At 39.9% G+C, this 15248-nt stretch overlaps 1 protein-coding gene across 1 annotated transcript in view; it reads left to right on the top strand.

The window, feature by feature from the left end:
- Nucleotides 1–15248, top strand: part of ctnnbl1 (catenin beta like 1) — an 81498-nt gene that overhangs the window by 48708 nt on the left and 17542 nt on the right. The window contains exon 13 of the mRNA XM_023334349.1: nucleotides 1874–1954. Coding sequence (XP_023190117.1) covers nucleotides 1874–1954 — 81 coding nt within the window. The remainder of the gene's footprint in view (nucleotides 1–1873; nucleotides 1955–15248) is intronic.

Below are 15248 nucleotides of genomic sequence, written 5' to 3'. Positions count from 1 at the left end.
TGGAATCCACATCACAGCAACATGTCTTCTGTCTCTGGACACAGTTTCATCTTGATTAGGAAGTAAAACATTACACTTCCTGTTCTCAGGGTGCATGGCTTAAGTGATGTCATAATTTGACCATTGAGTATTGCAGGGCACCCGATGATGATCAATCACTGAAAGTTTGGTGCCTCTGTGAGCTTCTGTGTAGGACAGCGGTCCCCAACCACCGGGCCGGTCCGCGGACCAATTGGTACCGGGCCGCGCAAGAAATAATGAACTACTTCCGGATCTTTTATTTTGAAAATCCTAAACCGGATTTTACCGGTTACGTCTTGCGCGTCAACATGCAGCAGAATGAGTAACAAAACAACATCGGAGTACTGCGCACGCGCAGCCGCCCACCCCCCTCCTGAACAACAGCATCGGACTCGATACTTACGACGAGCACACCCCCACCCGGTCTGAAGCAAAATTGCGAAGGGCTGACCGGTCCGCCAAACTAAAAAGGTTGGGGACCGCTGGTGTAGGAGATACAATAGCTTTGTCTTTCTAGGCGAGTACGCGAACTTTGACCTCTGGCAACACCCCTTCAACATGTATGAAAACTCACCGTTTTGACAACTTTGAATCAGACACTCCTTATGAACAAACTGACCAAATTTGAAGCCGATCAATCAAAATCCCTAGGAGGAGTTCGATCAAATGTGGAGGTTGTGAACAGCCAAAATGGGGTCAAAATCGGACCTTCAATCCAAAATGGTCGACTTCCTGTTTGGTGTGAACCAGGAATGTCAAACTCCAGTCCTCAAGGGCCGGTGTCCTGCAACTTGAAGATGTGCCTCTGCTTCACCACATCTGAATAGATTAATTAGGTCATTAGCAAGGCTCTGGAGAACTGATCTACACAAGGAGGAGGTCATTAAGGCATTTCATTCCAGTGTTTTGAGGACTGGAGTTTGACACCTGTGGTCAAACTCCAGTCCTGCAAGAAACTTTTCTGTGCATCTTGGGGAGTTGTACAAGTGTGCCAAATTTCATGTCTGTACGATAAACTAAGGACAATGTAGAGGGTATTTTGAAAATTGCTAGTTGGCGCTGTTGAGCCGTTTCTTTTGCGATTTTTGCGTCGACCTTAAAATACGTACATTTTTCGCAATCTTGACGCGTCCGCCAACTTTAGGTTGTTTTTGAATATGATAAAGCCCCCAAAAAGCCAATTCATTTGGGGTAAGAAAAATAATTATAATAAACTTTTCAATTACAATAGGCCTTCGCAGCGCTTTCACTGCTCGGGCTAATAATCTTCCTCAGCCTAGCTTGAGCCCAAATCTCTCGAATAACAATGGAAAGACTTTCCTCCCTTCCAGTCTGAGACAGCTTGAGCATTTTGTTCATGAAAAGAAGACCATGGACTGAAATGCCATGTCAATGGAAAGTCTAGCTGGCAGTGACTCCAGCAACCATTAATTATCGTTATCGTGACAACGATAAGTCAGAATTGTTATCGTAATAAGGACGTTTTCACAATAAATGCTAAAAGATACTGTACCATACTAAGCTTAGCAATATTTTAAAAATAATAAACACATGATCGAACCAGAGACTTAATGTGACCATCTCAAGTAAAACCAGAGTCAAAACTAACTCTAATGAATGATGAAAGACTTGGCAGAAAAACCAATATTTTCCATTATTAGACCTGCAAGCTTTAATTTTATCTTAATTTAATTGGAGAGACTTTTTAGCCAGCCACCTTTTTACACAATCTAATCACTTTTTTGATTATATGACGAGTCTATTTTGTTTCGTCTTGTTTTCGCTCCCGTTCTTTGCTTTCTAATCTCACGTCACTGTTCTTCCTTCTAACGCTTCCTCATTGTATCTCCAGGTTGATCGACTGATGGAGTTGTATTTTAAATACCTGGAGGCTGTTCAACAGGCTGATAAGAGGATTGAAGGGGAGAAACATGTAAGAGCCATCTTTTTATCTTCCCTTCTTAGTGATCTAGTCTTTCTGTTGACTTTTGATGTTTTCATGTTGAATCTGTTGAAGTGACGGATTCACAAAATCTCTTTACTTAGAAGATTAAAGGAGAAGAATAAACCTGTCATTAGTTCCATGAAAACAATTTAATGGACTTTGTTGTAGCTGTTATTTGTAGTGTTTTTTCAATTGTTTCCCTTATCACATTTTGAGGCATTACAGCCTCAAACTTCATGTATTTTATTAGGATGTTTTTGCAGAAGAGCCACACTAAGTTCTGCAAACTAAGAGGTTGGAGAAAAATGATGGCCTTAATAAAAGGAGCATTATCATAAAATTGACTTTTTTTAGCTTTACATCATGTTATGTTGTTCCCTCATGTGGAGTGTTGCTCTGCTTCTTCCACATGAGTTATTTTCCATGTTCCATCATCATTCATTCCTTATTGATTCAATTAAAGCTTCAGAAGTACATTATAGATGCAAACAATGTTATGAAATTAAGTTGAAGTAAATGTCATCTCCTTTTTAGCATTGTGGCGAAAAAAGACCAAAAACCATCTGAACATAATTTATATGACAATTTACAGAAGAATGAAACGTTTCATAAGTGTCTCTGTGGAAATCCGACAGTTTGATGGAGGAAAAGTGCCCAGGCAGAGAATAGGAGTGCACAAAGTGTTAAAAGAGCTTCTTCTCTCCAGTAATGTAGAGAGACCAGGAGAAAGTCACAGAAACACTGTAAATACTGGAGGAGGTGGGTGAAATGTGGGAAAAAATAAATTAAAAGAAAATAAGTGATACAGTTAGAGTGAAAGGGGAATGGTGAAGTGGAAGGAGGCGTGGGTGAAGACAGATAAGTGAGAGATTCCTATCTAAAGATGACAGAAGATTAATTTCTCAGACAGACAGCGTGGTAAGATTGCCAAGAAAAGGCCAGACAGTTTGACATTTTCCTCTCCTCCACCTCCTCCGTTTTTTTCTTTCTCTTTTCTCTCTCCCCATTTCTCTCTGTCGCACTCTCGCCTCCGCCTGTGGGATGGAGACAGTGGGGTTGTTCACGATAACCTGGCGATAAGGAGCGGCGTCCGCGTGTGCTGCTATCTTTAAAACCACATTGCTATAAACCACCGCAGTTCACAGCCAGACACAGACAAAGCAAAAAGAAACAGAAACACATTTACACATTTATCGTTTCTGCTCCTTACGTCATTCCAAAAAATGACTTTGGATGTAATAGTCCTAATATTTTATTAATCTGATTCAGCTTAACAGCAGAGTGAAACGCTGGTAAACTACTAGCACCAGATGAATATGAAGATAGTAGAGAGAGTAGAGTGTTTAGTGGAGAAGGTGGAGCAGAGATGAAGAGGGGATGCTGACCTCCCTGTGGAGCCGCCAAACATTTCCAGTTTGTGTAGGTGGGTTGCTGTCCCTTTAAGACAATCTGACTTACATATTCAAACATGAAGTAAGAGATGATCCAAATTTACTTCCTCTGTTAATTCTGAAAACAGCTGGTAGGCGTTATGAGCTGCATTTCCATTCACCATATAATTGAGCAATTTAACATTTTGAAAATAAATTCACTTAATGGAAACATGACAGTTTCTAAAAAAAACTCAGGGTTTTTTCATTAATATCAGGTGTTTTTTTCCGGCTGTATCAAAATTGATTTATTTCACTAAACTGAAATGGAAGCACTTTTTTTTGCTTCACTTGAGTTACACTATCAACAGTCGTATGTTACCACTGGTGCAAACCACAAAGAAGATGACAGGACGTAGTTAGAGGATGATGGCACGTCATTTTTAATGACTAATCAAATGAACAAAGTTTTTGATGTGTGATTTTAATCATATTTCTTTTTTTTGGTGTATATATATATATATATATATATATATATATATACACATACAGTACAGACCAAAAGTTTGGACACACCTTCTAATTCAATGGGTTTTCTTTATTTTCATGACTATTTCTAAGGCAAGAAATCCCACTTATTAACCTGACAGGGCACACCTATGAAGTGCTATAAATTGGGGAATGCTGGGGTTATCTTTAAGTGGCGTGCTAACCAACAATCGTATGTTTAGGTTTAAGAGAGCGTGTAACTGAAGTCATGCATTGTAGGTAGCTAAAATTAAAGGATTTGATGTAATTGTAGAGAGTTGCTTTTTTTGAACTCAAGAAGGGGATGATTGCCAGTGACATGGATTTCAATTCTTGTTGTTCTGTTGAGACCCATCTCACATTGTTGCCGTTTGAATAAATCCACATCCAGAGAGTACGGAACTGGGAAGCTAGTAATACATTCTGAAATTTGGGAGATTTAATTTGCCTTTAGCGTAGGAAGCCTGTAAAGTAAGAAGCTTAACTCTTGGGCCCTTCTTTCGCCATAAAAATACAGTAGAGATATTGCTTTATCCAAATCTTTAAGAAATGTCATTGGGACTTTTAAGGGGACACATTGAAATAAGTAAATAAACTTAGGTAATATAGACATTTTAATTGAGTTAATTCTGCCAATCAAAGATAATGGAAGATCCATTGTTCCAGCTCTGCTTTGGTTTTATTAATTAATGATGTGTAATTCTTTCGGTAAATTTGATCGTACGAGAAACTAATATTAATGCCAAGGTATGTAAAACCATCCATGCACCATTTAAATGAGCCAGGCAGTAATGTCTCCTGTTCTGTCATATTAAGTGTGTCATGTTCCATGTTTTTCCAGTGTATTTATTGCGAGTTTCTGTGTCTCTGAGTTTCCATGTTGTCCTGTCTTCCCCTTGATTGTTCCCAGGTGTTTCTCGTCCCCGTAATTACCTCTTGTGTATTTAATATCACCTGTGTTTCTGCGTCTCTGTTGGGTCCTCGTCGCTTGTTGCGTCTTTCTGTTTGCCTGTTCATTTGCCACGCGTATATTCTTTTGCTACCAGTGTGAGCCCTGGCTTCCACTCAGCCGTGCCGCCAGAATCTTGTGGACTGTTTTGGAGCATTATTTATTATTAAATAAATGGGTGTGGGACAAAACCTTAAAATAACCAATTATTATCTATTGGTGTTTTTAAGTTTGATTCAATTAAATTAATTTGATTAAAAAAAAATGCCTATGTGGCTACTATTGATTGTAGCAATCTGCACCAGAGATTGCCAGGCGACTCTGCCAAAAGGCAGTCCTATGTTTCGTAAGCGAGCAGAGAGTCTGAGCAGAGACTATGTCTGAGCGTGAGGTGAAGTTTTGAATACAAGCGTCAGGGGCGCCACCAGGAATCTTGGGCCCCATGACAAAAAATTTGATTGGGCCCCTCAATGCAGCTGCTGTTACAATTTTTTGAGTCTATTTGGCCCACAAAAAAAAATCACAATTTTAAAGGCTTGGAACTGTCTTGCTTTCTTTGGTCCAATGCTTATACTAGGACAATATTTACTGCTCATGAATTTTACATACAATAGTTCACATATAGTATGCTAGTAGTTTGCTTACATTTTTTACTATTACTGAAATGGCTCTCCCCACAAGCAATAGTCATAGGCAACATGCAAAATACACATAAAGCAACCTAGACTTCTCAAAAAATGCGATGTAGTTGCATTTTATTCAAGCTGCAGTATATAACTTTAATAAAAAATATGTTTTCTCCACATTTGTTAAAGCTGTCATCATGTCGTCACAGTTTGTTATGAGACAGATAATCTGTGAAAACAGATAATCTCCTCCACCTCTTCCCTGAACTACTTTTGCTAGCTAAAGAAATGCAACTTTCCGGCCAAAACAACCAATCAGAACCAGTAGGACAGTCTTAGCACTGTCAATCAACCTCATTCACTCACAAAATCAAGCAGTTAAGAAATGCATTAGCTACAGAGATTGGAATGATTCAGCTTCATTTTCTTGAAGCTTCATTTCTCAAACTATATATCTTTGTATTTAATGTAATATCAGAGGTTTTACTGCAGTACACACAATAAAAATAGAGAAAAATCTGAGCCCTATTTAAGTCATGTAAAGAAGCTTCAAATAAAGTTTAATCTTTAATCTCAGCTTTTTATGTTAATATTAAAGTAAATAAAAAAGAAATACTATTTTGCAAATTGTAAGTTATTCATGTCAAAGTGTGACCACCAGTTTAGGTTTTTGCATTTTTCTACTTTATCATTTAGCTTTATAAAGCATTAAAAAGTCAGTATTATATTGTGGTAAATTATTTAACGTGTCACAGAGGGATAACTGTTCCGCGCTGTCTGCCGACCTCAGCAGAGGGCCACCATTTCTCTCTCCGCTCCGCAGGCTGCAACATCTGCATGAAGATATTTTAAGTTGGTGTGAACCAAAGCCCCCACCAAATGCCACGTTCCTTTAAATAAGCTGATAAAGATGCCAACCCAGTTCTGTCCCGCGCCTCGGCCCAAATCGGCTGCCGTCAGCAGCAGTGCTTTATCTCTCTGTGCCCTGCCTTTTTGGTTTCCCTCTAGTTAAGCCTGTTTTTAAGAAGCGGTAAGCAATATATATATATATATATATATATATATATATATATATTATTTTCCTCTGCAACATATTATTCCCAGATTTCTCAGGAGGATAGCGAAGGAAAAGCTGCTGCTGCTCTTTCCGTGCGCCTTTAATAAGCCTCTTATTTTAGTCCCACCTTGGTATCTCTCTTCCTCTACCCTCCCTTTATCCTTCTCATCCCCTTTACCTTCAAGTTACTTTCCCCTCTTGGAATAATGTCCCGGTCTTCCTTCTCCTCAATATTTCTTTTCTATCACTTCTTCTAATGTGCTCCTCTTCCACTTTGTTTCTTCTGTGACTTGTTCCTGTCGTTTTCCATACAAACTTTAATATGTTTGATCTCCTTGTGTATAAATGTTTCAGTTTTCTCTTTGTTGTCTTTTTCTGTTGGCCCTGCTTTCTGCTGTCTTCACATTTCCCCCTCCTAACCTTTTCCTTTTTCTCTGTTTGTTGCTAATAATTCTTCTGAGATTGAGGAAACTCAGCAAAACGTGTCTCAGGCTGACCTCAATACTGTAGAAAGTGTGCTTTCCCGCTAGTTATTCACTCAGATTGTTGTTTAATGTTGAGCAAAATGGCCTAGATTAGGTTTGCTGATGGTTAGAAACAGAACAATCAGGTTTTTTGCACCCAGATGAGCTATTTATAGTTATTCTAAGAATAAATTGTCTCTGTTTATGCCATGAAATCTTCTTTGAGTTGCAGCTATAATCTCCATCTTTCCTTCTGTTTTACAGCTTTGTTGTGGTTGTTCTTTCATTCATAAAAGTTTTCAGTCTTTCCTGGTTTTAAAATCTTCTGCTCTTAAATCAAAGTCCATTCATTGTTTTGGGGTTTAATTTAATTTGCATATTTACTCTTAGGCTCAGTGTTTTGTCTTGTGCAAAAAAGAAACTTTGCATTTTTACAACATGTAAATGAATATTTCATTTTGTTTTAAACATTTTTGAGAATTTTTAAAATAAAGACTATTACATTATCGCAAGAAAACAAAAACACTTTTTAAATATAATGATTTAGATAAGTTGAGCAAACCTGAAATATCCAAATTTTTAATAATGAGATAAATTATTTAGAGCCACTTTACTATGGATTATGTAGTTTGCGAACAGTACTTGAATGCAGCATATTGCTACATGTGCTGCAGCTGGAAACTAAGCAAAAGTACAAACTTAACAGCAAGTTATTTGTCAAACAATCAAACTGATTAATCAGACTGCTGGAAGCTTAGAAACAAAGAATGCTTCCCTGTGTCACGCCCCACTCATAGGCGATGACAAAAATGGGAGACAGACGAGCGGATCCATAGACACAATAATTTATTTTATCCAAAATAAATGCTGGGAGAACTGCTCAGCCAGTCCGAGAGAGGTGTGGACCAAGGCTGCTTGTCCCGGTCTGATCCGGAGGCCAACCAAGCAGACCCAGTGACTGACAGGGCGTCAGTATTTATCAGCCACCTGGTGCATTCAATTAACAGACCATCTACCTGCTTCCTGAAAAGAACAAAGAAAACAAATAATGGACTAGAGACACCTACTGGATAGGAGGGGATCGTCACACCTGCTTAATGCTTCATTTCTTTTGATAAAGTGGAACCGAAGTCAGATTTGTGTGCACAAACTTGGCAAATAAATCTGATTCTGACAGATTTTTTTACTTCTTCAGTGCTTTGTGGTGTATTGATCCCTAAATCAGGACTCACCACTGTCCCACTCCCCTTGGGCTCAGGGTAGCTAAATTTAGAAAATTACTACTGAGATTTGTGTTATTTCTTATAAGAATATTGCAGCAGGTATAATAAAAGTTTTCACGCTTAAAAATAAGATTATGATGAATCTGTAATAAAAATGTTCAAACCTGAGTTTGTTTGATAAATTTGTTTTGACATAGAGGTATGGACAGACAATGGCAGAATTAGTCTTATGGCTGATTTGTAACAAAAGAATTGTTGTATTATTGAAATGAAATGTTTACAAGATGGTAACTATGGCAACTGTGATAAATTGGGGATAGAGGCACTGACAAAAAGGCAGGTGGCAGAGCAGATGATTTTATTGTGAGGAACCAGAATGGACAGGATTAGTAATGAGTAATTGGAGGAGGAGGTCAGGTTGATTTTTGGAGATAGAGCTGAAGATGCAAGGCAGAGATAGTTTCAGTGTGTGCAGAGGATAGATTAGTCAAAAGATGGAGCTGAAAGAGGAAAACAAGAAGATCAAGTAAGCAGTAGGGAAGGAGTGTTGTTTTGTGTCAACCAGGCAGAATTAAAGTATAAACTGGTTTGCCGTACACACGCAGCCAAACGCGCATTAAAAGAATCCATCTAAAACCAACAACAACATGCTGCTGATTAGAGTTTAGATTTATGGCCTGAACCCGAGCTGAGACTCAGGCCAAGTCGGGTAGGAATTATTAGCTTGATGGTTGAGTTCAGGTTTCTGTGGCGTGTTTAATAAACCTGTAATACATTCAGCACAGGGAAAACCTATCCAGAATTCACAAGACAAAGTAATGTTAATTTACTGCAAATATATGAGTAGATAGGTTAACCTATTGAGGAAATGAAGAGATTACTGAAGTTAATCAGACTGTAATGAGCAGAGTACACTGCAGTGATAAGATGGTACCAGTCACACATCCCACAGGATTTGACCTTGAACTCACTCTGCGGTCACAACTAGCGACAAAATGGAAGACATTGAATAGAAGCTAAAAACAGAAGAAATTACACTCCTTACTTAGATGGTAGTCTAGAAATGAAAGTCAGCAGTAAATCATAATTGAAATAATAGTTGGGTTTTCTTTGGGCTTGGGCCCATAATTACAGTTAATCAGTCAGGTCGGACCATGACACAATGCCTATGTGCTTTGGCCAGGTCTGATTTATTTAGGCCCTATCTAAACTACAGATTAATGAGACCGTTTCTACTGTGAAACATGTTAATATCTGGACAGATTATGACAGATTGAGCATGTTTTTATTTGTGAGTTTCTCCCCTACCAGAATCCTGTTGTTTTTTGCTTTGCCCCACTTTGTGGAACAAACCGTAATTGATGTTCTCCCAAGAGAGCGAGGCTGTTCATTTTCTCTGTCGCAACAAGAAATCAGCATGTTGCCTCTGGGTCTCCGAGTTTCACTTATTTTCTCTAAACTTGACTTCAGCTTCATCCTGCATGCCACCAGTTCATAATAAGGCCATCCAGCTTCACTTTCCTGCGTTTGCTTAAGCCTTACAAAGACAATATATCTTACTCATGCTCACTCCCACAGTGTGTGGGTTTAGCAAAAAATGTTTACAAAAATCCCTATTTAAGCATCGCAGCACAAAGAAATCTGAGGAATATAAACCAATAAATGTTGGTTGCTTACATGTCATGCACACCTGCACATATACTAATAAATGGCTTAAAAAGTTACACACAGCCCGCCATAAATCATACACACTCCATCCCACAAGCACAGCGGCAGAGTGCAGCTGAGTTACAGTAAAGGGACTGAGACTGAAAATCACTGCTTATTACTTTGTCTGTACTGTAGCAGGGCTGCAGGGCTCCCCCGAGGTTGCAGTAATTTACTTGTCCAATCCCTCTTTTCTACACGATTTTCTTTCTCCGCTTCCTCTGTCCGGCGTCGGCCCCAGGGGTCGAGCCGACACATAAAAGATATTTGGCCACTGTGTCAGAACTCACGAGTGGACAAAACTCTGTGGTTTTAACGAGCGTGGCGACGTCAGCTCCCGTTTTAATATCCCACTCATCCTCTTCCTCTTTTCTCATGATAATGAATATTTAATGCACCTTTCATCGCTCAAAAAATCTCCTCATCCGCACGGAGATTTTAAGGTCTGTCTAGAGTCGTCTCGTGTTGGACATCTTGTCTCCGTTCTATTAGAGCAAGGCTCTCTAGAGGATGCGGCAGTCACTTTGTCATAACGTCTTGTTTGGAAATGTTTTTTCCTACTTTTCCATCTTGAAAAAGTAGGAAGGGCAACAGAGCAGAGGACTGCAGAGGACTCTGTTGCCCCCCTTCTTGGGGGGGCAACAGAGCAGCTGGTTTCTGCGGTAACCCAGCGTGTTAGATTCAGAAACATCGGCTCCTGCCAGTCTCTCTTATGAGAGTTTTGGGTCACTGTGTAATTCCTGGCTGCCAGTCCCTCCATGTTCCATCCTTCCGTGAATTTTTGTGGTGTTTTATCTGATAGTACAACACAAAGCAGATTCTAGCTGTAAAGTGGAACTAAAATGGGTCATCCATCCATCCATCCATCCATCTTCTTCCGCTTATCCGAGGTCGGGTCGCGGGGGTAGCAGCTTCAGAAGGGAGGCCCAGACTTCCCTCTCCCCAGCCACTTCTTCTAGCTCCTCCGGGGGAATCCCGAGGCGTTCCCAGGCCAGCCGAGAGACATAGTCCCTCCAGCGTGTCCTGGGTCTTCCCCGGGGCCTCCTCCCGGTGGGACGTGCCCGGAACACCTCACCAGGGAGGCGTCCAGGAGGCATCCTGACCAGATGCCCGAGCCACCTCAACTGGCTCCTCTCGATGTGAAGGAGCAGCGGCTCTACTCTGAGTCCCTCCCGGATGACTGAGCTTCTCACCCTATCTCTAAGGGAGAGCCCAGCCACCCTACGGAGAAAACCCATTTCGGCCGCTTGTATCCGCGATCTCGTTCTTTCGGTCATGACCCAAAGCTCATGACCATAGATGAGGGTGGGAACGTAGATCGACCGGTAAATCGAGAGCTTCGCTTTTTGGCTCAGCTCTCTCTTCACCACGACGGACCGGTACAGCGCCCGCTTGACAGCAGACGCTGCGCCAATCCGCCTGTCGATCTCCCGCTCCCTTCTTCCCCCATTCGTGAACAAGATCCCGAGATACTTAAACTCCTCCACTTGGGGCAGGACACCCCCCCTGACCCGGAGAAGGCACTCTACCCTTTTCCGGCTCAAGACCATGGCCTCGGATTTGGAGGCACTGATCCCCATCCCGGCCGCTTCACACTCGGCTGCGAACCGCTCCAGCGAGAGCTGCAGATCACGATCTGATGAAGCCAAAAGGACCACATCGTCTGCAAAAAGCAGAGATGAGATCCTAAGGCCACCAAATCGGATCCCCTCAACACCTTGGCTGCGCCTAGAAATTCTGTCCATGAAAGTGATGAACAGAATCGGTGACAAAGGGCAGCCCTGGCGGAGTCCAACTCTCACCGGAAACGAGCCCGACTTACTGCCGGCAATGCGGACCAGACTCTGACACCGGTCATACAGGGACCTGACAGCCCGTATCAAAGGGCCCGGTACCCCATACTCCCGGAGAACCCCCCACAGGGCTCCCCGAGGGACACGGTCGAACGCCTTCTCCAAGTCCACAAAACACATGTAGACTGGTTGGGCGAACTCCCATGCACCCTCCAGGACCCTGCCGAGGGTGTAGAGCTGGTCCAGTGTTCCACGACCAGGACGAAAACCCAAAATGGGTCATGGTTTTCACATCTTTACAGAAACGATAAGTGGGGCACGCATTTGTATTCAGCTCCTTGACTTGTGGCAAACAGGACTTATGGGTTTTTTTCACCTTGGTGTTTTGTCACCATTCTTCCATAAAGGCTGGAATTTGAGAGTCTAATTGTGTTTTTATTAGACTCTCCTACCTGAATTTTGGCTTCTGGAGACTTTTGATTGCACTGGATTTTGAGGGTTACTTTTCTGAAAGTTAAACAGTATATATACATTTCACAATGTGCTTCTTTCTGTTGGTCCTTTTGATAAAATCCCAATAAAATATATTGCAAATGTGGTTTAAAAAAAGCATTGGATACTTTTATTAGGTTAAGCTTGTGTCTGCTTCACGTAAGGCACACACAGCTAAGCACTTGACAGAATCCCATTGGGGCGTTGGGGATCTTGAAGTTTTCCTTCATTCTGCAGCTCAGATTCCTTTTGTCCAGACAGCCGCTCTTACTAAAACCTCAGAGGGCCCAGTAATTGCCTTCAGATCTGTGCTTTTCAATCCTTCACCATGTCATCTTGTCATTTCTGGCATATCATCCGTGCTCCACACACATATCAGCTGAGCAATTATTCACACTGATGATTGGCTAATTTAAGATGGCCGAATCATTTACAGCATCGACTGCTGATGGTATCGTGAAGCCGGGGAACAAAAAGCTCATTTGGAGGTTCAGTCAATGACGGAGCTCCGGCAGGAACATTTTATAACATTTTTAGTACTGTTTTTAGACTGTTGCAATAAGCAATAAATCAATTCATTGATTAATTAAAACAAGTTCAACAATTTCCATTTGTGGGATTTATCGTTTTCCTTTTATCTCTCTTCTCTATTTCTACCAAAACTGGATGATAAAAGTCTTCAATCTGGTGTTTTGGTCTCAATTTCTCCTTGTTTTGAAGGACAATGTAGTTTAGAGAGACTTCATAATTCAGTTTATTTGTTGTTTCTGTTTTGATTGTTTATTTTGGATATTTTAAATGTCTTCCAGTTCCGGTGATAAATATTCATTAGTATTTAAAGTTTATTGATCTGTGAGAATGTCATCTTGTATTATTATGCCATTACCAATGTGTTACTTGAAAATAGTCTGAAATAAAAACAGTATTATCATTTATCACAATAATTGGAGACAGTTTATCATCTAGCAGTTTTCTTAATGTGACAGGCCTACTTAATATGTTTTTATTGCTTTCAGGCCAGATGCTTTTTATAAATAAAAAACATGTATTCCAGTGTATTATAGAAGTTATCCCTGTGGTGTGTGTAACCTCTGTCTGGAAAAAAGAAGAGATTTTTAGGAGTAAATCATAACAAAATATGGTAAAGAAAACATAAGTTTCTTAAAATAATTTGTTTCCGTTTTATTTAATTAAATTTCCATTAATTCTTGATCGATGTTATTTTCTTAATAAAATGTCCATTTGTTTGCAGCTGAGAGTGAAATAATAAAAATGAAAGCAGGTTAAATTATTCAAAGTGATTATCAGAAAATGCATCCATTTCTTTCTGAGAAACTGACCAGAGCATGTGTTTGTGTCTGGTCTGTCCATCTCCCTCTGTGATTACATGGATGCATTATTCCTTAACTGCTTTTAAATCAGTGTTACAGTTTTCCAATTTTGCCACCAACTACTGAGACGGACCTGAGTGTTTCTAACAAATGGGAAAAGAAAACAATTTTATGTTCACATGGCATGAATTCATTTTGTGTGCATCCTTATCAGGCAACCAGGCACAGATGTGAAACTATTTTACAAAGCGATATTGGTGCTCTTTGTCATAACACAGAACTCAAGGCCACTGCTGTACCCAGAGGAAGTAAAACAAGATAAATGTCTCATTTATTGGCCTTATTAATTGTTTTTGCTATAATTGTTTCCATTGTTTTGCTAATAATTAAAAGAAGCTGACACTAAGTTTTTATTTTGCGAAGTTGTTCAGAGTGGGTTCGTTAGAATGAAATGATTCAGAAATAACGTTTTTAAACTCAAACCCCACAAATATGCATCTGAGTGTTCCACTCAGAGTTTTACCGTTTCTATTATTGTCCCCACAAAGATCATAATGTGCTGGATTACAGTGAACCCTCATTATAACGCGGTTCACCTTTCACGGCCTCGCTGCTTCGCGGAGTTTTTTGTAAAGTTTTTTACCACAATGTTCTGCGTCCTGATTGGCTAAACAGTCACTGCGCTTCTTCTCTATCTGTGTGCCAATAACGTTACGGTATTTAAATATACGTAATACAGCTTGGCAAATTTTGGCAAATATTTGTGCCCAGAAAAAAAAGAGCGACAACAACTACCGATAACTATATTCTTCTTTCGAAGAAACTCACCTGCGCCACAGGCTTCAGTAGAAAAAGACACCAGAGAGCGGAGTCAGGCCGCAGCGTCACAGTCAGAGGAACAGTGAAATACACGAGTCACAATTTTTCTTACTTTACTTCGTATTGATGATTAAAATGATTATTTTACTGTAATTATTTGTAAGAAAGCGTTCCATTTGTTAAAAAAATGCTTAGGCCTGAAAACAGGCTTTGTTCTTTGGTTTCAATGTAGAGTATTTAATTACGCTGTATAATATTGTAATTGTAAAAAATAAAGGTAACTACTTCACGGATTTTGCCTATCACTGGTTCTTTTCGGAACGCAACCCCCGCGAAAAACGAGGGTTCACTGTATACAGTATCTCATAGCGATGCACAATCCACTTTTTTCTCTTCTGATACCGATGTCTGAGGTTTAATATCAGTCATTACCAGTCCAATACAGAAAATCAGTGAAATTGACTTCAAATGCTTTGTTTTTAAAATTTATGTGATAACTCTGCACCAGTACAGCTCACTGAAATAAATCTATAACTTCACAAGCAAACAGTTAAAAACATCAGGACTGATACAGATATTGATATTGATATCGGATCAGCGCTCCTTAGTAACCCATGAGAAAAGAAGAACCACAAAGAAAGGAAGAAAGGATTTTTTTTTTTTCTCTAGAATATCATTGCAGTTTTTGTACCAGAACATCTGCATTGTGAAAACATCAGATCTGTTTAAGAATGAATTCATTATTTATGAAGGAGTCCTCTGATGTTTTTGATTATGTTTAGTGGCATCGTTGTAATTATAATTCTAAACATCATGGGTTATGGAGATACTTCTTCGAGAACTGGCATTTTAATTGCATGATCTTTGTTTACTCTAAGCACACACTATTAAAAAGAATAAAAGAAAAAAGGAGATTGTTTTGG

The sequence above is a fragment of the Xiphophorus maculatus genome, chromosome 1, assembly GCF_002775205.1.
Source record: "Xiphophorus maculatus strain JP 163 A chromosome 1, X_maculatus-5.0-male, whole genome shotgun sequence".
Taxonomy (NCBI): Eukaryota; Metazoa; Chordata; class Actinopteri; order Cyprinodontiformes; family Poeciliidae; genus Xiphophorus; species Xiphophorus maculatus.
Note: the sequence above shows the minus strand (reverse complement) of the source record. Positions and strands in the feature narration are given on the sequence as shown.